This window comes from Oryzias latipes, chromosome 17, assembly GCF_002234675.1.
Source record: "Oryzias latipes chromosome 17, ASM223467v1".
In the NCBI taxonomy this organism is placed as follows: Eukaryota; Metazoa; Chordata; class Actinopteri; order Beloniformes; family Adrianichthyidae; genus Oryzias; species Oryzias latipes.
In genome coordinates, this window is record NC_019875.2 from 17,547,397 (window position 1) to 17,571,996 (window position 24,600).

A 24,600-nucleotide genomic window follows, 5' to 3' on the forward strand; every position below is an offset into this window, starting at 1 on the left:
ACCCTTACATTGACGTGATCTACCTACCATGACAAACGTGGATAAAGGTGGAAAGATTTCATGTAATCCATGGACACCAGTGAAGATCACAAATCATTGAAGAACAAAGGTTCAGAGCACTGTCTAGTGGGTCTAGATGACCCAACTCCCAATGTTAAAGTGCCTAGGATAGCACAAGGTTTACACAAAGTGAAACTGTGGAAAAGCAGCAATTTCTTTCTGGCCAAATGATTTTTTGACATTCACAACAAATATTGCAATTACTTTAGGCGCCCCTGCTAAAAGGAAAAGCTTTAAAGTATATTTCTAATATTTTATTGGCAGTAGACAAATCAACTGAGACACAGCGGCTTCATTTTGAAGACTTTTCACACCAACAGATTTTAGGGGAGAAAAAACTCCACTTAAGCGATTCTAGTTGTGAGAGTTTTTGTAAAGCACCAGTTTCAATTCAAAGCTTTCTAGCTACTTACTGCAGACAAATCTAAAAATAAAGTAAAATATCCTCTTTGAACCCCTGACACAGCAGGGAAAACAACACCAGCAACACTTTTCTTTTTGGGAGGGGCAGAATTTAAACTAAAACATTTGCTGACCAACGACAAACCATAATCCTCAAAAATGTGCTTTATTGTGATTTGTCTAGAAGTTACTCAACAGCAAATAAAAAAATCCAGTTGACCATGCAGTCATCCGAAAAGTTTCTCATGACATTTAGACATAAGAGACATAAAAGAATCTTTGGCTTTGAGTGATGTAACTTATTAGTTGTTAAGAAGGGGAGTAAAATAAAGACATGACAAAATTGTTTTAATGAAGCGTTTATTAAAGAAAAAAAAATGGAGGATGAAGACGGTCAACACACGCCAAAAAAAAACCTAAAATGCATGTTTCCGTAAAAATAAAAGGGAGAACAAAAGTCCAAAAACTCATGGTTTGAGACTTTGGTGTTTAAATGAAAATAATCAGTGTGATAAATGAGGAAGGTGCGACAACAAAAGCTGGGAGGGTGGAACCACAAACGTTCACGCACACTCGTCCCATGGCAGGAAAAAAAAAAAAGACAATAGTAGGTAAAACGTGGTTCAGCCGACCGAATGCTGACATGAAGATAGAAAAATATCAGGATACAAAGGTTTTCAGAGTGAGGTCATCACCAACAGTTTTGTAAAAGGACATTGCACGGTCACCATCATGAGCCCAACACCCACAACACTTACGGAAAAGGAAGGAAAAAGAAAAGTGGGGAAGGAGGTGAAGTTGTGCAGGTCTCAAAACAACTACCCAAAACTTTTGTGTTTCTGGGCATTTTGTGATTTAAACGCACCACTCGCGTCGCACATGTGAATGGGCTTCTGCGTGTGTCCGAGGGCAGTAAGGCATCAATGCCGGGACGAGCTTCTTCAGTCCTTTCTCAGTGCCCCAATAGTGTTTCATTTGGAGTTGGACCCAAACATTTGTCCTTCCTCACCTTCTCCCATTGGCAGGTGTAGCTAATGCGTTCAACTTACCGACGCAACATTCGTGTTCTCCCAGCATTTTGAAAAAGATTCCAAAAATAATAATAATAATAATAATAAATGAATGTCTGAAGGTCGTCTGTAATTGTCCGGCTGCCAACACACAATTACTGGTCAGCAGCTTCAAGTGCTCTTAGAAACCCGAGCCAAAAAGCTGGGATGGAAATGCTTGAAGAACAGTTATTGCCTAACGTTGCAGCATCAGGTTTTGCTGGGCTCCTCTCAGATGTAGGCACTGAGGTGAAGATGTGTTAAAATAAAAAAAATAAAATAAAAGGTCTGGTAAGATTAGTATAAATGCTCTTCACTGGTTTAACCAGGCCATCTAGAAATGAAACGCTTAGACTGACGCCAAGGAGGATGGAAAAAAAACAAAAACCATGGCACTCGGCTCATATGCGTTGAAATATTAGACCGTTTGTAACTATTAAAATAGACACAGTTGAAAACATGTGCCACCTTTTGAGGGAAAAAGCTGCTCCACGTTTGTGCTAAAAAAAAAAACACGGTTAAAATGTGAAACTTATGAAAAGTTGAATAGGTTTAGCTGAAATGTCTGTTAAAATAATTTCCTTATTTGGCAAGAAAGGAAAATAAAACAAAATGGACCAAAAAAAAGAAAAGTCACAGTTTTATCTGAGCTAACAGATCACAGAATCAAAACACCAAAAAACACTTTTTGTTTTCTTGCAGGAGGAGCTTGAAGGTCACAACAGCGAGCATCCTCTGCCTAGAATTAATTTGCACGTAAAGAAAAAAAAAAAAAAAAAAGAAAGTCACACCTTTTATAATGGCACATGCATTCTGGAGGAGGGGGGGGGGACTGCCTGACAACTGCCCAACGCTGGGCGCCCAAAAGTGAAGTCAAATGTTTCTTTTAAGGATACTTGTGTGTCCAGTTTAAAGCATATCGTGTGTGAAAAAGATTCGACGCTCTCTGGAAATATGTCGCGTACAAAAGAACTCCTCATAGAAAGTACATTCACACAAGGCACTTCGTTCGGTAAGAAAAGAGTCACAGTCCTTTCTACTACCACAAACTGCCTGCATAGCAACAATGAGGACCAAATCCTTCCGTGCTTTTGTGGGGCGCCACAAAAAAAAACGTCTAAGGTCGAGTGCTTTTTTTCGCTGTCTTTCTTTCTTCTTTTGGTTCCAAAACTTGAATTTCGCAGACTAATATCACTTTTTAGATTTATACAAAAAAAAAACCCCGTCAAAACCAGAGTTCTTTCCTCTTAGTTCTTAGTCCCCAAAGTTAAAGATGAGGAGGCTCCACCCACTTTCTGGTTTCTGTGAGACACGGTGGTCCTGTGTTTGTTGTTGGCACTCAGGAGGCAGAGATTCACCGGGAGAAGAGAGCAGACTGGGCTGGGAGGGGAGGGGGTTTCCACAGTGAGACTGCAGGTCGTCGCTTTAGGCGCTAGAGGGACGATGTGCCCGGAGCCCGAGGCGCGGCGGCAGAGGACGACGGGGGGGGGTTTTGGCAGAGAAGACTCTGGAGAGCAGAGGCGGGTTGGTGGAGTGTTCTGCTACCTGCTTCTGAAGTTCTGCAGGACTCCGTAAACCTCTTCCTCCTTACTGAGTCCCTCAAAGAAAGGCAGCAGGTCCAGGAGCTCTGTGTCATTCATGTCGTCAAACCAGGACTGGACTGGGACCTGATGATAAGGGAGGTGGAGCATGTGTGAGATGCTGTTCAACTCTTCATCACAGTAATATGTGAAAAAAACCAGCAGATCAACTGAAAAATAATAAAAAATCCTGAAAATATGGCCAAAATCATAGCAGGGAACAAGACAATGATGACTAAAAATCCTTTTTTACTAGCATTTACCACCTGGTAAAAGCTGTTTTTTTTGTATTTCTTTAAACTGTGTAACCGTTAGTGTCATCATATTAAAAACACTCAGAGCATTAGCAAAACTAAATCAGGATCCGCTTTCTCAAATAGTCTGGTTCTTGTTTATGTTCCCGCCTACTTCAACACAGGAAGAAAGACTCCTTAAAAAAAAGACACTGATGCAATTTCCCAAAAATATTAATGAGAACGTAAAAAAAAAAAGTCTGAGCAAGCTAATTATTTCTGTAACCGTTCAACATAAGTCAGAATGACAAAATGGTTGATGAAACAACCTGTGACATAGATCTTATTGGAACCAGCCAGAGATGAATGTGATTAAATAAAACATACATTTTCATCTATTATAAAAGTACTTCCACTATGATTATTCTATTTTTAGCCAAAATCTAAAAAAAAACAAAGAAAACTGTCATTATCTAGGACGTGGTTTCTGCAGAGCGACAGGAGATCATCTGTTGGCGTGGAGTAAGCCTGTCCTCACTTCCCATCACCCATTTATTTACACTCTCTCCCACTTGTTTACAGGCTTTTTTTTATACATGTCCTCCATCATGAGAAAAATGCTCCAAGATGATGTTAAAAACCTCATAAACGTGATTTTCATGGGAATGGGTTTTAAACTCAACTTAATTTGCTTAAAAACTTTTCCCCCAGGAACATTGCCTTTCTTTGCAAAGATGTCTGATCTACATAGATCTTCTTCAAAGCTAATCCTCCACATAAACTAACCCTCTTTTCCGTTTCCTCACACCAACAACCCTCATGTCCTTTTTTTACTACATCCATGGATCTCCTCTATTTTTGCAGCTCCAACCTCAACCTCCTTTTACCAACATAAACAATGTCCTCCTTCCTATCCCTGCTTCCTATCAATCTGCTTCCTTGTATTTATCTCCAATATGAGCTGTTCCTCCCATGATTTCATTCACGTGCAACATAAAGAAATGTTTCAATTAGGAAATTGCTCAAAATGAAATCCAAATTAAGAAATGTTGCTGTTAAGGAGGACTTCTTAGTTTTAGATTAAAAAATAATCACTTTTTGTTTTTACAGAGTGTTTTAGATCACTAGTTTTCGACCCTGATTCTAACAAGGCAATTTTGTTCCTTTCTTTAAAAACAATGAACTGTCCATCTTGGCTGCAGTCAGCAGATCAGTTAGAAACAAGTTTGCCCCACAGACATAATTTACTGGACAGATCCTGTAAGAGGGTTCTCACTGGAGAAAAGGAAGCTTGAAGTGGTTTGAACTAGGATAAAGTTTATTACAATAAACTCTGCAAGAAGTGGGTAGGGATGGGTACCGAGCCCGGTATTGAAGGAGCCCCGGGGCAACATTCTTCAAGACCGCAGTGTCGGTAAGATCTGACCTCCACGCTTCTGCTATCGGTACTGGAGAAGTCGCGTTTTTTTGTGTCCCACAAGATATAAAATAGAGCTGTGACGGTGTGGGATTTTTGATCTCTGCGCTGATGAAGCAGACGGAGTCGCGGTCAACTGCCCCCCGCACCCCCCCCCCCAACCCCCCCTCTACCCATTTCCCTAATAGGGAGAGTTGCAACCATAAAAATGACGATTCTACCCAAAATTAACTACCTGTTGTCAATGATTCCTTCCAAACCTCCAACCACTTGATTCAAATCATTTCCCAATTCCTTTGGGAAGGTAAACCCCCAAGGATCAGTCTGAAAACTATTCAAAAACCTAAAGACAGAGGAGGACCAGGCCTACCAAACTTCCAGGACTACGACTCTGCGAACAGATTGTTTTATGTCCAAAAATGGCTTAATCGTGGTGTGTTAGATGAATCTTGGCTAGATATAGAGCAAAATCTCTGTGATAAAATAGACATTTCTAATTTACCTTTTTTCAGTTCTAAAATTAAACAACACCAATGCTTCAGAAGTTTAAACATCAGCTCATCTCTAAGCTTGTAATGGAAATGAATACAAAAGAAAAAAAAAGAGGAACGTGCAGCTTTCCGCAATCTACCTGCATACTCCACCATGTTGCCCTATGCAACTGTATTTTATTTTAGAGTGAAGAGTTTATTTAATTTGTTTTATATTTACATCATGACAGCAAAATGTCAAAACATTGCCGTTTATTTTTATTTAAATCGCTTCTTTTTTCATAAATCTTACTTTTCAAGTTTGAAAAATGTATAAAGTCAAACGTTTTGTTAAAAAACAATGTTGTTGCATAATGAGGAAATAAAATACTTCATGTTCTTAATTTGTTAATTATTTATTTATTTTTCATCCTCAGAAAATATCGATAAGAGTATTGTTAAAAATACCGGATCGATAAGCAACATCAATAAGAGTAGTAGTGGGGTGAAAACCTTAATGATGCCCATCCTTAGAAGTGGGGCGATTGTGCAGTAGAGTAGAAAGTGAGTTTTTTGAGCCCAGCCACTTAAATTAAAAGGAAAAAACACGCATGTAGTTATGCACGAATTTGTCATGAAAAAAACAAACAAAGTTATAAATGTAGCAAATGTTTGTGTAAACAGACTGTGCATATGTTTATTTTTAGTTTAGGTTGAACTTTATAACAAATGAACTAATAAGAATGGGGAACACTGCCTCTAGAGGTCATTTGAGGACCCAGGTTTGCTTTAAATGTGGAGATTTGGTTTGCACACAGTCCTGGATGTTTTTCCTATGGACATATCTGGCAAATCTTTTTAAAATAATATTTTTTCCCTTTGGATAATTATTATTCAACAGAATCTTTGTGAAAAACACAAAAAAAATTGTTTATGACACTTAACCCGACTAATATAATTATATTTTTTATGCTAGTTAGCGGTAGAATGCCACTTTCATCTAATGAAAGCTTCTGCGATGCAGAATCTATAATAGATTCTGACGTCCTCACGGGAAATGAGGGATCAGAAGGGAAAGAACTTACAGCATTTTCTGGGTGGAAAATGTAGGAGGCAGGCGAATTGTCCACAATGATGACGTTGTTGAGCTCTCGTCCCAGCCGGCTCAGGTCTTTAACGTAGTTCCCTCTGTGAAAAACGCAGGACTCCCTGAAGAGTCGCGCTCGGAAAACCCCCCACTGGTCCAGCAGGTCTGCTACAGGGTCTGCATACTGTCAAAATGCAAGACACAAAGTTTAGGTTCCTGACAGAAAATATTCAACTAGATTGAAATACAAAAACAGGATTGCGTAAATCTAAAAGAATGGCATTTTTCAAATTCAGTAGAGTGTAGCTCATGCAATTATTGATCATCTACCAAAAAAAAAAAGAAGCAAAAACTAAAAGGTAAACCAAAAATAAAAATATATTTAAAACAAAAGCCAGAGCGTGTAGTTCTTCATAATGAAAACAGGGAAGATGTCTCTGGAAACTCTACTCAACACAACAAAGCGCTGCTCACTCCTACTGTTAAACTCAGCACGAGGAAACGTGGAACTACAAGAATCAGCCACGCTTTTATGGTCTGTTGTGTTTTTCTTTATTTTTTGATCATTCCATAAACTTACCGATGGAATTACTGGCAGATACAGAAGAGACAAGAAAGCAAATCGAAGGAAATGTCAAAATTCAGACATCACAAGTCGATCAGAGCTGCTAAACAGGTGAAGATTCACAGTTTGATTCCAGAACAGAAGAACTAAAAGTCTCGTCTTTACACACCTTGGCGAGACTGGCTGTGAAGAGCACACACTCAAACAGCTCCCCCATCTTCTGAAGGAACTCATCCACGTGGGGTCTTTTCAGCACATAAACCTTAAAAATTTAAAACAGCAGGAAACAACAAATAAATGTAACTGGAAAAATATTAAAATATACAAAGTCAATTATGTTGAAATCACACAAATGTTACTAGAGCCTCAGTCTGTTCCAGTCTTCATCTAGGAGCTGCCACCCAGTGCAAGTAATCATGAATAGGCCAACCAGGATACAAACAGCCTATCCTGGATTACTTGAACTTGATAACAGCCAGTCAGGCTTCAGGATCTTCACATGGAAAGCAAATGGCCTCTTCCAGTTTTGTTTAAATTTATAACATCTTTCCTTATTGCTTAAGTAGAATACCTGATGAACGGTACCATCGATCTCCACTGGGACAATAAAATCCGCATTGCTGATGGGCTGTAAGGGAAAAACGAACACAAACTTCAGTTTATCTTTGACTGCAGTACCTTAACTAACCACTAGAGGCTCTTCTAACAACACAAAAGTGGTGAATATTTTTTATTTATGTGAGCTTTGTAGATTGTTGCCTCACATCAGACAACACATGTAAACAAACACATGCAAAACTGAATCCAAAAGTGCAAATGTTCCCTGATGATACGTTACTCAACCAACAAAGCATCCCTATAGAAACATCATCAATAAACAGTTTCAACATAGAATGTTTTTGCTCTGGGTAATAAATCTATAACATGTTGTTATGAGATTGTTGCTGGTGTTTAAAGTTTAAAAACAGTTTTTTTTCTGTACTCTTGAGCAGAGGTGAACATGGCTCACTCATGAAAATCCTTCAGTGTTTCTACAAACTGTAAGAATGTTGCATGCTGACTGCTTCACGTAAGACATTAACTTTTACAAAGTACTTTGTCCACTTCTAAGAAAGCCTGTGGAGTTGTTGGGAAACGTAATAGATGGGTGGTTGTTTTTAAACCAGACTGAACCAGAGGAGGACAGGTTATAGTGGGGAAAAACTAACGAGGAACATAAAATGTACTATGATGAAAACAAACAGGATTTTATGGAGTATCAACACTTATAACTTTCCTTAAATGTCTAGGATTTCAATATAAACATGAATAATGTACAGTATGTGTTCTTTGAACTCCAAAAAAAGGCAGGTTATAGACCCAAACGTACTTGCTCAAGGAGATTATTTTTGGTTTTAGTTGGACGAGGATCCAAATCGGCACAAGAAACATGAATGCAAAAAGGCTTGATAATAGAAATACATTTTAAAAGAACTAAGCTTACTTTCACATGCATTAGGATTCAGTAAAACTGCGAAACTCAAATGGTTTTGCCTCAACTTACCTTAAATGAGCTGTGAACAAGTGTTTCATCCAAGTCAATAACCACGCACTTTTTACCGTAATCGGTTGTCGTCGTCTCCGGCAGGAGGTATTTGGCTGGAGGCTGTGAGGCGATAAAGGCACAAGATGAGAGTTTGTTTGAACACCGTTTCTTTAATATAAGCAATAAAACGGAGCCCTGATCTACATTAAGTTAACATTGATCGAGTCTGTTCTTTAACAATCTTCTTCCGACACAATAGAGCTGAGGGTAAACAAACAAGTGTGGATGGAAGCACAAAATGAGTCGGTGAGCATTGGGCCGGAACAGAGAGGACTTCACTAGATCTAGAGGTGGGTGCTAGTTTCCTAAATCGTTTTGGTTCTGTTATTCGTAACTTACTAATGTTTTACACTGAACAAAGATGGGATTTGACGATCGATTCCTAATGCTTGGATTAAAAATGATCAGAACATCTAAGAAAAACTGCACCACACACAAAGGCCATGCACAGTGTGGATGTGTTTACTTAAAAAGTAAGGGCAATACATGAGCAACACCTACAAGACATTCAAACACAATTGCATAATATATACAAAAAGATCTTCCTATATTCTGGTGATCTTTGATATTTTTATATGGATATATTCCATAAAACAAGACAAACAGCCCAATTTTATGTGTAACAAGGCTCTCCATCCTGATTGGCAGTAAATCACTGTCAAGCAATCTCCTTCACATCTCCTCCATAGAATCTGTTCAGTTTGCCAAATCAATAGAAATCTTTGATCGTAAACAGATCTTTGTTTGCATTCTATAAAATACTGGACTTTTTTTCTATCAAAGTTTGAACTTTGAGAGTGTTAACAAGAGAGAAAAGTGAGAAAATGTTCATGTCTGTCTGAGAAAAGTGTATAAAGTGTATAGTGATGACGTCTTAGGTTCTTCTGTGAGTTTTACAGCCTGGAAACATCTGCAATTCTACTTCAAGGATTTTACATATCCTGGGTTATTCTTAGAACATAACTCCCACCTTACGCGAGGGACCACTGTACATGCAGAACAGACAAATTCAAACCAACCATCCTTTTTTTTAAAACTTTGTCTATTGATCTGACCTTTGATAACTCTAAGCTCTACCTCCTGACATGGATCTCTCTAGTCAGTGCTAGGTCATGATCTTTTCCCCAAGTTTGATGTGATATTACCATAAAACAAATGCTCATAACAATAATTAGGAACAAATTTTTTCTAAATGTGTTACGACTCGTGTTTGTGAAACAAACTGGCCTAAATGAACCCGTAAATTTTACTGTACTTTATTACCACCGAAAAGAAAATTTAAACAACTGACAAGTCAGAACTTGGGAATCCGTAGTTCACAAAAATGCCAAAAGGAAACTTTTCTCTTCTAGTCCGATTCAAATATGTACTTAGATACACAATAAATAACATGGAAAGTTACAAATACAAGTCTACACAGGTGAATTTGTGGCAGGCAAATCCCTGCAAAACTAAGAATATAGCGCTTAAGGGGGAAATGCATGGGCCCACCTTAAACCGCAGAGGTTTACACAAGATAAGGGAGCCAGATGTATGAATGTAAACTGATCCTCTTTGCTCCACTATGTGTTTATCATCTGAAACAACCAGTTTCAAATGATGCTCATCCACACTGATGTCATGTTTCTATTTATTTCTACGGGTATGACGAACTGCTATTCTTTAGAAATCGGCTTACTGTTAGAGACTCCCCATCTCAACACACGCAAACACATACAAGTTGTGGGCATACAAATAAAAATAGACTTAAAGTTAATCTATGTTATAAATTAGGACCACATTTAATATCCCTTTAATGCAATAGTTTAAGGCAAAAACAAAAAGGCCATTGTAGGTTCCTTAAAACAGACCACTTCAATTTGTTGCAGCGCTACTGGCAGGTACATTACAACGTCTCCAAATATTTCTCTGTGTGTGACAGAATGACTCCCTTTAACTTTAACATTAGTGCAGATAAATTCAAAAATACACTTCTACATAAAAGAGACACATTTGTAAAGTAAATCCTAAATAACAGAATCCATTACTGTCAGATTCGAATAGTAGCTTGGTGGATCGAGCCACTGCACTACAGCAGATTACTTAGACCACGGGTGTCAAACTCATGTTTACCAAAGGCCACATCAGCAAAGCGGTTGTCCTCAAAGGGCCAGATATAACTTATACATGTAACTTATTGTAATGAAAAATAAACGTAACTACTCCTTAATGTTAATTAACTCATTGTTTATGTATTATAACTTTTTAAAGTGACAATTACAGTTGCATAGAAAACACATGTTTGCTTGTTACTGTAGCATAAATCCTTTTACGTTTGATTCTGTCAGGTTAGGTTATATAAACAGTGTTTAAGTCCTAATGTATAGTTGCCTAATCTGATCTTTCAAGTCAGATTCCCCCTAAATATGAATAAATACACACCAATTTTTATTTTTTATTTTAAAATATTAAAAACTTTTATGCTCTCGCAGGCAACATAAAATGACATGGCGGGCCACATTTGGCCCGCGGGCCTTGAGTTTGACACATGTGACTTAGACAGTTGAACTACAGTTGGCAAAGCTGCAGGTAAGCAGATCACATCAAAGGCACCCTGTGACTAAAGGGATCAGTAAATTGAACCTCAGTCCAAGATGCACCCACAAGACTTTCTGGACTTCTAGAGTTTAACTGCATGCATGTTTTAGCCGATAAGATTATTACTTTTTAAAGAAGCTCATAGAAGAATTAGTTAAAACAGCAATGAATTAGTTTTTTTAATATAATAAGTATTGTTAAACAGTGTAAAGGCAGACAAGTTTCACATTAATGGAAGCAAAGGGTGATCATAGCCTGAGGCAATTTACATTTGCACAAACATCAGATAACAGGAATTACCCATTATAAGATATTTTGGAAATGCTTTCATCAGAAAATAACCAACCCAAGATATCAGAAATCGACAATATTTAGTGTGCATGCAAATGAGCTCATTGTTAACAAAGCGTGTGTTACAACCAGCGACAAAATTACTGTCAAAAAAATCAAAGTTCCAGGAGGAACATTGGAGTCCAAAGAATTTGGATGCATTGGCTGACTCTACCAGCATGCAAAAAAAAAAAGAAGTAAACGCAATACATACACTAGGGACAGGCAGGACCTCGACTTGGTCACACTACAACACAAAGAGATTGAAACACATACAAAAATAAGGTGCGAGTTGGAAGAAAACATAAAAAGGTTTAAAAGAAGAACCAAGAACAAAACTGAGGAAACTATTGACAAAAGCTGACAGTATGCAGACAATGAAACGAATGTTCAAACTTCAATTTCTGAGACCTTGTAAAAGGAAATTGAACCTCTCACCTTAGGGGGCGATCCGTTCTCTTCAACAGGAGGGGGCGTGGAGCTTGTGTTAGTGACTGGCGGCTCCACATTATAGTTGCGAAAGCAACAGAAGAATGTGCTGAATATACTTCTGCTCCTCTGTTTCTTCAGGCTGAGGTTTGACTGGGATGCTAACAGAAGAAAACAGTGAAAAAAGGATTTAAAAAATAAATAATGTCGATATTTCATTTGACCCTAAATGGAGACCAATTGAATCGCACTGTCTTAGACCTTCAAGTGATTATTTCTCCTCTTTTGTGCATGCACATCTATGTGTCACTCCGTTTAAATCATCAGTTGGCAGTGACACAAATGCAGACCTTCAGCCAAAAACGACATTGTAGAAAGTTTCTTCCAGACTTTGGTTCAAAACAGCAACTAAAAGGAAATCTGGTGACTTCACTAATTTTTATACAAAGATTTTTTGATGACTTTGACATGAAGCACTTTTGCGATACCTCATCTCGAATGGCAGCGGCATATATGATGCAGCTGCAGAGCTGCAACCCCCTGCCCTTGGGTCATTAAAAACACATCTAAAGGGGTGAAGTTCCCCTCTGTGTCCAGGTGACATGTTCCTGCTTTAAGACCAAGCTGAAACTAACATGGAAACGGATTCAAGTAGGCAATAAATCTAGGGATGTAGAGTTTTCATTGAAGTGACCTGACAAACTTACAGACCACAGAATGGAGAAGTTTACAAACCAGCAGCTTGATAATGGCATCCCAACTGGTTTCAAAAAACTAAAATCCCCTTCCCATAAAGGTAAACTAAAACACTAAAAAGCAATACATTCACTGAAAGAATAAAGTTAGTTTGTTTTAGAAAAGTGATCATTCTTTTTATTCACAAAATTCTTATTTTTAAAGTAAAAAAGACACACAAAAAAATCCAAAATAAAAATAATTTAATTAAATAAAATTCATTTATAATATCCTCTAAGCATACCCAAAAGGAAAACAGTTTGAGCAACAACAAAAAAAAAGAAGAAAGAAGTTACACCTCCAAATTGTTTCAGGATTATGGATCTTCAACCCAATGCTTAGCTTTCATCATTAATAACAACTTGGAGGCCTCACAGCTCATCCACAAACTTATCTCCTCCTTTTAGTTTTTTTGTTCGTTGTAGCCTCCATTTTCAAACTTGGCTTAGGTTTCCCTCGCCTGGCAGGTGAGTGACTGAAGCAGCCTGAACATGTACAAGAGAGGGGAGGAGGAGGTGGGGAGGCCCCCAGACCTCAAAGAGGCTATACAAGGCAGCATTCCACTCATCCATTAACCCCCCTCCCAAAATGCCTTTGCACTAAAGCCCACTGAGGGGCTAATACTGTTATGTCATGTCTTTTGCCATCTTAATATTTTGCACTGTTGGCCTTAACAACAGCTACATCATGAGGGAACAGTGCAGAAAAAAAATCATCTAAAACCTGTCTGGCAACACATTAATTACGGTGCGTTAAATATTTGATATATTTTACACTCCTCTAATACTAGTTCAAGCTACATAAATAGACATGTCTGAGCAGGAAGCCCCCCCCCAGAAATTGGTTTCATTTTGATGTAGTAATACAATACTGTATGTACCAAAAACATCAGGTGCTGAGAATAAAAGAGTAAATTGAGGTTAACGCACAAAGTTTTTTTGCTCTCCAGTCACTACTGGGTCAGTTATCACAACATTTTTGCAGCTACGGGAAACATGCTGTACATCAACATTTTATCCTAACAAATCAAAACAAAATTCCACCAAACTAACAAGGAAACAACCAAAATCTCAAACGGAATTATGGAATTTAAAGCCAAACCATCTGTACTCCAAATCTTGAAGCCCCTTTTTTTTTTTTAAACCTGTGTTGATTGAACAATAAATACTGCACTGAAATGCACCAGAGAAGGCATCCGACTGTCAACTACAACATACAATGTATGCCAGCGAGGGGAGGGAAAGAGGATTACAGTTACATTTATCCTAATTCCAAGTAAAGGTCTTTTTCCGGAGAATATCCAGAAGCTTAAGGGTTATATGTTGCAGCAACAAAATTAATACTGTTTGCATATTTTCAAACATATGCGTAATAATGAACTTTCAGTAGCTAAGAGTGTCAATACAGCACTTCTATCTCTTTTAGCAACTTTCAACTTAGTAAATAAAATAACTTTAAAACAACAACAAAAAAAGTGCAGTTGCTACTATTAGCTGGTAATTTATGATATTTTTACAGACCGAGTCTGCTTAATTTGGTCAGGATCGAGTCATGAACCTTGTATTTGGTCTGTATTCAGGCTGCCTTTCAACCAGTAATTTCTGTTTTGAACCAAAGCTTGTAAACAAAAGCGCGTGATGAAAGATGTTTTGAGTTGTTGGCCAGGGCGGGACAAAGCAACAAGAGAAAGAATAATGGACGTCCTGCGTTTTGGAATCCTTGTCGGGATAATTCACTTATACATTCTTTATATTTTGCTGACCAATTTCGAATGCCTGCATCAACGGCAGATACAACACTTGTTACTTGCTACTTTGGTACGCCGGAGGCGTGCAGCAATGAGGTTACTGAAGAGACGGTGACTTAAAAGGTATGCCGGTAAGTCTGCAAAACCGTGTGAGAAGCAATGTTTATCACATTACAAGTTGTTTTAATGAGCCTGCATTCCTCTTACAAAATTTAATGAATTCCTGAGTCTAGTCAGTGCTAAATTAGTCAAATTAGTACATTTTACATAGAAATTGGTGTATCACAATGAAAACTACTATACTAGAATATGAGCTCATTACAGCTTGAATGATCGAACAAGTTTACGTCTGAAACAGAAAATATGCTCATTTAGAAAAAGACAGAAATATTGGCGATCATGTAAACACTCTTGTTGAGAAGCAGAATGGATCTGTAGCCACCGATGTAGGGACGGTGTAAACACGTAAACATGTTTGCTTCAAGTTAACACTAGTTCAATAGTTAAAGTCTGACTGACAGAGAAAAAAAAACGTTAAGGTTCAAAAACCCATAATTCATTAAAAAAAAAAACACATACTTGTTTGTTTTTACATTCATACTTTAAATACTTTTCCAGCTTCACCATATTTGAAGCCCGGTTCTATGTTTCTTACTTTGTAGTAATTAATTACACATTAAACATGTATGGTTCTTTACTGGGATGGTTATTGGACACCACTGTCAACCAGTGCCCCACCCAGCAAATTTTAATTACACAGATTAGTCTAAACATCGCTTGTTCCAACATCTGACACTCATTGTATAACAAGGGTGGTTGCCCCAGGTCCCCAACTCTTGTGGGAGGAGACAGCAGCTGGTTTAATGGTGCTAGTTGTCTTTTGGGCGCTGGCTACTGGACCTGGTTGGCATCTCTTCATGCAGAGAAGGGAAACCCTGATCTACGGTCACTAAGGATTAGAACAGGATGAGGGGGTTTGTGTCCTCATGGGGCTGATTCTGGGCCTAACCGTAGTGTTCTGGGCTACCCTGGATTTTCAATAATTGCCTAAGCTGAGGCCTGGTCTAGTTGATTGTTTCTGTCCTAGACCTTTATCTCTCAACGGTGCCCCCTGGTTGGGAGGCAGTTCTTGCCTCTGCTCTGTCTTCTGAACTTAATCTAAAGCCAGTAAGTGACCTGCCACGCATATTGCACTGAGGTGCCTTCTTTGTGGTTCCTTGGTGGGGTGGCTCAGAACACCTGGGCTGTGGCAGACCCCTAGTCTGGGGCTGGTGAGGCCACCGTCTCATTGCAGCCCTTGTACTGGACCCTAGGCATATTGGTAGGGTTCAGTCACAGCCCGAGCTGGAACTTTTTACCCTTGTGTCTACTGCTTTCTGAAGGTGGGGGCAGATATAAAATGTATTTGACATGTGTTTGGGTGTGTGCATATATGTGTGCATGTGACTTAATCAATATATTTACTAGGTGAGTATGGCTATGCATAGATATGTGTGAAGATTTGTACAGTTGTTAGCATGTTTACAGTGTGCCATTTTGCATTTGCGTGGATTTTTGAGTATATAGATGTGTGGACTTCAGAGTACGTGGTGGATATGTGTTTTTGCAAGTGCTTAGAAGTCTGCATGTAGAAAAAAATTAAGTAAAAAAAAACATTTAAAAAAAAACAGCCTTCTGTTTACTCCAAAACTGAAAAGGATTACAAAATTTAAAAAATAATAATACAAAAAAAAAAGTTTAGCCTCACACACAAAAGGAATTTACATAAAAATAAACCCCGTCTGTTCAACTCCAGTTGTAACAATAAAATGTGTCCAACACAAGAGGTTCTCAGCTTCCATTTGTTTGCTGGGAGCTGCCTTCACCCAAAAAAACAAAAAAATTCTAGGATCATTGCCTTAAGAAAATAAAAACTTTGACTAATGCAAAGATAATAGCCAGACACACAATATAAAGACAGTTAAATCTAACCCTAACCTACGCTCAACATGAAGTCTATGTAAAAAATAAATAAAACGAACTGGTTACCCTATATTAATTAGAAGGCAAAGTTTTACTCACTTTAACTGACGTTTTTTAAAAGTAACTTACATGATCTAATCTAAATATGTGGAAGGAGGTGTACTCTCCTTGATCCTTAAAGGAATAAATAATTAACTGCAAAATAGATTCTCAGTGCGTACATTTCTCTTTTGTACTGAAGAATAACAATCATTAAACAATTATTGTGCTCCTTCAACTGAAGAGCATCTACTCAAAAGGTATGTGCTTATGGGTGAGTTCAAGCAAGTTATTCAAGCAAGAACCACTTTCTTTCATTTTTATGAAGCATTATAGACAAACAATAATAACCCTTAATGATCAACAAGTGATTGACCAACAGAACTACCATTAATCTGATCTATTAGCTGCATTACATTTTTACAGCAAAAGGTTTCAACAAAAGAAAAGAAAATGTGATTTAAAGATTTATGCTGCAACGACATCTAAGAAGTAGTTTTAAAGTCCCCCATGACAATTTTTTTTAAATAAAAACATTCCGAGTGGTGTTTTAATTATGATTATGAATTTTTTAAACCAAAATCCCAAAATGTAAATGTCTTAAAAAGCCATATTTCATGTCAATCTGAAGCCTCTGCTGCCAAATCTACATGGGCGTGGCCATCGGTGCTGAGCTGAGTAGATCGCCCTCGATCCCCCATTTTCTGCAAGCTTCGTCTTGCATGATTGAAGAGCTTGAAACAAGGGGGGGGGGCAAAAACAACACCGACAGTCTCAGAAACGGGGAAAATTGTTGAATTCACGTGCACAGCAAATAAAATGAAGTGAAGTGCCAGAAAGAAAGTGACTGTTTGCATGTAATTTTCCACATATGTACTGCCAGTACTGAACTTGGCTGCACAGACCCAGTGGAAGGGTTACATTTAGGATTACGGGTCACGGTTAAGCTGTGTTCAAACTAAACGCAGGCCAGACGGAAACTTCCTGCGGGATGGGAAGCCAGCCTGCTGGGGCCTCCAGAACTTTATGATTTTTTTCTTATTTTCATCAAGGCAATAGTAAAATAAATAAAAATAAAGTCCCCTGATTTCATTCTTGTTTTTGTTTTTTAACCCCCTCTGAATAATGCGGGACAGCAAGCCTTCAAACTCGGTCAGAGAGAGAACACAAATTCGGGGAAAACATTTTGGACTTTAGGTTAAATTCAGCGATGGACACTTAAAATACGTGTGGGCAACGCACCAATGTGCCATCTTCTCTTCTCTTGCACCTGAGCTTGTGCACCCTGGACGGGGCAAATCAGGGAATTTAGGCAATCCACAATGCGGCCCTGGGCCGTTGTGACATCACAACTCAAACCGAGCGTATTCGTGACAGTTTGACAGCGATATAAAAAGGAGAAATAAAACGAAATGCAAAAATGAAATGATTTTTTTAAATTACATTTGTTCTCTTTTCTAATCTGAAAATTTAAATGTCAAAAACAAATATAATATTCATCGGAGGGGGACTTTAAACAATTAATGTGATCATTTTAAAAGGTGTGTTCCACTGAAAAGAGGGATGTGTCCCACAGTCAGGAGTTAGAGGACTAATCTGATTTGGTTCCAGAAACAAACTGGCAAGATTAGCAACAGGAGGAAAATTAACATTTGAAAAAGTAAAAATAAATAAATAAATAAAACTCAAAAGCTACAGTTTATGGATTTGTAAAATTTTAAACGTATTCTGTAAAAAAGTGAATGACAAAAATGATCAATTTCAAGTAAAAAAAAAGGTTTTGTTGAAATTTGAATATATGTTAACATCTTTGTGACTTTTTTTTTAACTTCAGAAATTTAAAGACCACAGTGACTACAAACTACTCCTTAAAATAATGTTTAGTTTGCTAAATGAATGCACCTGATTATATATTACAACAACAACAACATGTGTCATTGTCACCCTAAAATTGGTGGTCACTGGTGCCATGGCTAAGTTGGTCTATATATAGGCAGGTGGATAGCAGTCAACCTGTTTAAAGGCTGAGATAAGACATATGACAACCAGCACACACACAAATACAGCAACAACACTATAAATAAAGGTGGTCAATATGACAATCTATTTGTCTGGCACCTGTACATACAGTTAAAAACACAGCACATATGGTAATAAATAAACAAAGCACATTATGTCAAATTACTGTTAAATATGATTACAGTAAGCTTAAAGACAAGTTGACAACAGAATAATTTCTAAAAACAAATTGTTTACACACTTGAAGTGTTTCTTAACCTTTATTGATAATCACACAACCCCTTCCATCATCCTTTGCTGTTTGTTGTCTCAAAAACCAACAGTAGATAGGACAAATCCATACATTTTCCACAATGACAGCAGAATTTTGCTTTGCAGTATAAGGAAAAATTCTGCATAATTCACTCGCAACGCAAATAAAAGTAGACTGAAACAAACACCACCTTCACTGCTCTTCTTTATCCTGTAACTTAACCATGTCCTGCTTTGCATGCTTACTTACCCAGGTGCTATTTTGGAACAGTAGTTAATACACAACTGTGAATTCCACCATGGTGGCATGTGTGCGCAATTATTCAAACACCTCTGTTGGTAAACAATTAAAGAAATGCCAACAAGAACCAATTGCATGAATACCTAAGCAGGAGTATTGTCTGTGACTGACGCTTTTTAATCATCCATTACCCAGAACTTGACTTTGACTTCTGCTTTAACACTTTTAATGCATCTGGAACTTCCCATTACCTGTTAGACAGCCTCCTAATCTAAAGGCTAAAAAATTAAGTTGTTAAAACCTTTAAAAAAAACACACTTTTATTTATTTTTAATAAATGTATTCTTTGTTTGTGAATAAATAATTAATAAATATATTTTAAAAAGTAGTTTATATTAACTGGCTAGTTGCAAAAAGTTACCTCAGATTTAGAAACTCGATGATAAAAATACTTGTAAGGCCTCCATTTAATTTAAATTTGAAGTGCAAGGCCTCAGAGATAATTATTTCCACAATTCCACATTCTATTGATTACAATCTCCAAATACCAATATTTGACAAATAAAAATGACATGTTAGCAATCCCCCCTGATGTCTGTCAATTTCTGACACTATCTCCTGAGAAATAATATAATTTAGCCTGTCACTGAATCAGTACAGATATAAATGCAGCTCTCTTCTTTAATTGTAAAAACGCTCGGAAGTATCACATACCTGCAGCAATCAATCTGATATATTCAAGTCAAAAGGTGTGTAGTAGCTGCTGAGATACATTTGCACCTTCAGGGGAAATGCATTGTTGAGTTGGACTGATTTCAGATCTAGTATTACTAATGATGTAACAAGACAAGGTGAGAGCAGGAAGCAGTGCTCCATACCACACAGATCAGTGTGACCCGGAAAGTGTCATCAAGCCCAAAGAATGGCAGCTGAGGGATCTCAGCAGCTAGGTTCTTGGTATAAATGAATGACCTCCATTTAAGTGAGTTTCATGAAAGAATAATGACTAAATTCCAAAAAGCATTCACGGCCATTTAGAAAAAGAATAAGCCCTATTTATTCTGTAGCTTGATCCAACATTTAAAATAAGCACACTGATATAAATAAGTTTAAAAAACAAAGTCACACCGGGATCAATGTAAACCTAACTTTTGTCTTTTGATTTATTAATACTTGTGGATTTTTAATAACCTGAATCTGTGTTGGTAAAGTATAAATAACCTATCAGAAGATAAGAACTGGATCATAATAATTTAGAAGTAATAATGTCTTTTTGTGATTGAGGGTTAGAATTGAATTAAACAATTAAGTTTGCTGAGTTTCATTTCCAAATCCAATTTACTTTCAAAGTTTAAGGAAAATACGGGATTTTGCGGCTCGGTTTTTACAAGGCATATTCTACTGTTCTCTTGCTTCATCCTGAGGAACCTCTGGCTTATTTTAATAACAAAATACAGCATGCATTTGGCTTTGCGTGGACACAATTCCGACAAATAGTTTATGAGTACTCGTAGTAAACATAAAAACCACCACATGGAAATCCGTTATGTTGTTGTTGCTGAAAATGAAAGGGCTCGGAAAACTACCCAGATTCTTGAATTAGGTTAATTTGATCTATTTTATTAAAGTTTTTGCCAACAAAATATTTTTGACACAGTTTTGACGCAACTGTTTCACGTATGCAACCGGTGCCTCACAACAGTTAGCAAACAAGAGTAAATGCTAACGTCAGGAAAGAAGTTAGCCGCATTTCTTGTTTTGTTTAGTTAGTTGACTTTTCTTACCTTTATCTTGGTTAAAGGAAATTATTTCCTCCTCCTTTGTATTGGGGACCTGGGTTATTATGGACATGTGGTCCATTGAGACGCGTAGTTATTCCTGTTTTGATTCCCAGAATCGTACTTGCTTAGCAGGAGGACGTGCTAGCTACTGTGTCAGCTAGCGGGGTTACGATGAGTACGAACCGCTCGTCCACAAAGCCAGGAAGCCGACCGAGACCAAGCGCCGAGGGAGCGGTGAGAGCCAGCCAGCTAGCACGGAGGTAAATGGAGACGGGTGGTTGGTTGTCATCTACGGCTTTCCGGAAAATACCATCACTACAAACAACTGGTTGAGAGATAACGCCGCAGTCGCGTGAAAACATACAAATAAAATAGACAACTGCTAACAAACTTAAGTTAGCTAATAGCTAGAGTTAGCTCCGAAGCTAGGAAGATCCAAAATATGACGCCGTGTAGGGAGAAGCGCTGCAAACACTCGGAAGACCGCCGGATTGTTGTTTTTGTCCAAGGAACGTGCGCCAAGTACAGTCAAGTTGCTCAAAGTAGGCATCCGCTAGAAAACAATTCACGTCATCTGCCAGCCCGACAATCCCTGTGCAGCAACATGGAGGCTTCATGTATTTTGAGTTGCATCTGAAGCGGGGGCGCTGGGGGGGGGGGGGGGCGGTGGTTTGTTTCTGTGACGGATTCTTTAAGTTTAAGGCAGGCATAAAAATAATTAAAGAAAAAAAAAGAAAAATAAATCAATAAATAATGAAATAAAATTGCTGCTTCTACTGTACCACTACAGATGAGCGAACCCTACCGCTTACTGCCTTTTGTAACTATTGCATTTTCTTTTTTCGTTATTTATGACTTCCATTTTTTAACGATAAACATCTAATAAATGATTTGTGCTTAAACTGTTTTAGATTTGTACGAAATCGAAAAAGTGTATTTCCATATTTTACTTGACGATCCTTTATAATCCAAACTCTTTCTTTTCTTTTTTGGCCTTTTACACGGTTTTCAACCTTTTCCGGCCCGCCATGCTACGCCATCTGGCGGTCAAACGGGGGAATTACAGCCCCTGGATTTTTCTCAATGTAAGGATGCATTTAGTACGGAGCCCGTTACAAAACTAAAATATATCTCGTTCCCACAGATTAATATCTTTTTCCCACAATTAATATCTGGTTCACACAAGATAATATTCCGTTCCCTCGAAATAAATAATTAGTGCGAACGAAATAATGAAGCCGTGCGAACGGAAGAATTATTCATGTCATAAGTCATTCATAAACACGGATATGCTCTTCCGGCCGCAAAAGCCGCTTTCAGCGGTAACTTCTGTGTCTCTGTGACCCACATTCGTTCAAGAAAGGAAAAAGAAAAACAAGAATGATCAATTTATTATTGTCTTAATGAATATAAGAAAAGTATCATAAGATTTATGATACCTAGGCTTGCTGCTTTGCCACACGATTTACCGAACATAGCTCCACTGCGGAGCTCTTTTGCTTGTCATGCCGGCATTCGGGCAGCTGGCTGGCCGGTAGATGGACAGCTAGCTGATATTGTAGTTTAGGGTCGAATAGGAATGATAATATTCAGGACTTGTCTTTAGCAGTTGCTTTAAATTCGAAGGCTAATAGGCTACATGCTAACTAGCCGATCATTATAGATAATTTATTCTGTTATTCATGTCATAGATTTACAGCAGATACCCTCACATTTCTGTCTGTGTGTCTCATTATATTGCATTGAAGACACGGAGGATGATTGGAGATCAGACAAAAGAATCTGTAATCACGTTCATTCACATCCTGGTGGTACGCTCTCTGTCCATCTTGCTGCAAAAGCAGCTTTCTGCCACTACTTCCTGTGAGCATTCAATGGGGTAAAAATAAAAGCAATAATGATCGATCTGTTATTGTCTCGATTAAAATCAGAAAAATATCATAAGATTAGGCTGGCTGCTTCGCCTACCGGACTTAACTCTAACTGCAACACAACAACATTAACCGCAGCATAACAGAAATGACGGGAAAGGAGGACTTTTTTCCTTCAAGCGGAGAAAAATTAATTCAGTTTCAAACTATTCGCCGCTCCTGAGAGTTACGTGATATTTTTACTAAATGGTGTTTTCTTACTAGATAACGTAATTTCTTTCAAATGTACGTTTATCTAAAGATATAAATTTACCCAGCGAGAGATGCGCTGCCGCCACTAACATTTTACATGCGTGTTTATATCATAATTTACGGTAGACATGCTCAGCGAACACAGAAGACAAATATGTTTTCTAATTTAGTTTCTGTACATTACCACAGTGAATTTTAAATAAAACAACTCAGATGCCATTGAAGTGCAGACTTTCAGCTTTTATTCCATGGGTTGAACAAAAAGATTGCATAAAAATGTGAAAAACTAACGCATTTTTTAAAAACAATCTCTTCATTTTATGGGCTCGTAAGTAATTGGACAATTGACTTCCATGCTATTGCATGGGCAGGTGTGGGCTATTCCCTTGTCATGTCATTATGAGTGAAGCAGATAAAAGGCCTGGAGTTGATTAGGAGACTCGTGCTTGCATTTTGAAGATTTTGCTGTGAACAGACAACATGCGGTCAAAGGAGCTCTCCATTCAGGTGAAATGAGCCATCATTAAGCTGAGAGAACAGAAAAAAACATGCGAGAAATTGCTACAGCATTAGGAGTGGCAAAATCAACTGTCCTTTGTACCGGCCGTACAAAGGACCTTTCTGACAACTTTGGCAAAATTTGAAATATAACAAGATCTAACGACACGACATGGGTAAATGATGTAGCTAACGACACTAGCAACGGTTGCTAAGGATTTTCCTGACGACACGGGGAAACGACTTAGCAAAGACACTAGCAACCGTTGCTAAGGACTTTTCTGACGCCTTAATAATGAGACGACATGGGGAAACGACAATAATAAAGACAAATGCAAAGTTTTAAGCATAAAGCAAGCATATATATCACAAAGCAAATACAAAGTCATAATCAAAGAAGCATGGGCACCGAGAAGATATTGCTTTGTAGTACATAGACATGAACCAATGTTCAATGAACACGTTCAGTAGATATAGACAATGGACCCAAAACATAGACAGTGGACGCAAAAACATATTTTCATATTTTTGGCACAAATGGAACCTCATATGGCAGAGCATTCAGAAGGAGAAAACCCAGCATCTGGGGATGTCCATGAGTTCAGGACTTCAGGCTGTCATTGCCAACAAAGGGTTTTCAACCAAATATTAGTAATGACCCTTTTATTTTCAGTTATTTAATTTGTCCAATTACTTACAAGCCCATGAAATGCAATGATTGTGTTTAAAAAATGCTTTAGTTGTTCACATTTTTATGCAATCTTTTTGTTCAACCCATGGAATAAAAGCTGAAAGTCTGCACTTCAATGGCATCTGAGTTGTTTTATTCAAAAGTCACTGTGGTAATGTACAGAAACTAAATTAGAAAGAATGTGTCTCTGTCCATTACACTTGGTAATGTGTTCGATCCATTTGACTTTGCTGTAACTCCACTGATAGTGATCACCTCCGAGTCACTCGAGTCAGAAGTGACATGTTCCTCAGCTGTAAAAACCCTCATACTCTTTCTGTTAAAGTCGTTGTGCTTTGGGTAATGCCGTTGGGTTGTTTCTTTTGTATGTAGTGTGAGCCCTGGAGCCACAAAAGTTTAGGTAACAGCAATTACAACAATTTTTAGATGGTGTTCATGTAAGAAAAATTAATGTAAGGGTCAAACGTTCTAAGACAAGTGTGTTTGCTGCTTTGATTAAATACCTTAAATAATAATAATGCATTAAGTGAATTTCTAGAACATTATTATGGAAACACTATGACAGATCAATAACATAATATCACACACCAGAACTCTTCATAAAATAGCTTTACAACTACGAACATGCATAAAAAGGAGTAGAAAGATAACAAAATCCTTATTCCTATACCGTTTCATACACTATAGTACAGTTGGCAAATATTGCTAAACCTGAATAAATTAGCAGA

General features: G+C 37.8%; 1 protein-coding gene and 1 non-coding gene across 3 annotated transcripts; both read right to left on the reverse strand.

Annotated features, from left to right (window-relative positions):
• Positions 1-805: 805 nt before the first annotated feature.
• On the reverse strand, positions 806-21,205 carry LOC101163607 (CTD small phosphatase-like protein). 2 transcript variants are annotated; one of them, XM_023965134.1, is made up of 8 exons: positions 20,564-21,205; positions 11,794-11,945; positions 11,570-11,602; positions 8,407-8,508; positions 7,435-7,491; positions 7,033-7,125; positions 6,297-6,482; positions 806-3,178 (listed from the first exon to the last, which is right to left on the reverse strand). In XM_023965134.1, the coding sequence occupies exons 1-8, from the start codon at positions 20,637-20,639 to the stop codon at positions 3,053-3,055; spliced, it is 825 nt and encodes a 274-aa protein (XP_023820902.1). In that variant the 5' UTR covers positions 20,640-21,205; the 3' UTR covers positions 806-3,052. The 2 variants fall into 2 exon arrangements, with proteins under 2 accessions (XP_023820902.1, XP_023820903.1); XM_023965135.1 differs by lacking the exon at positions 11,570-11,602.
• Positions 7,249-7,348, reverse strand: mir26-2 (microRNA 26-2). The gene has a single exon (NR_107185.1). It is a non-coding gene; the product is annotated as a microRNA 26-2 (primary transcript).
• Positions 21,206-24,600: the final 3,395 nt, after the last annotated feature.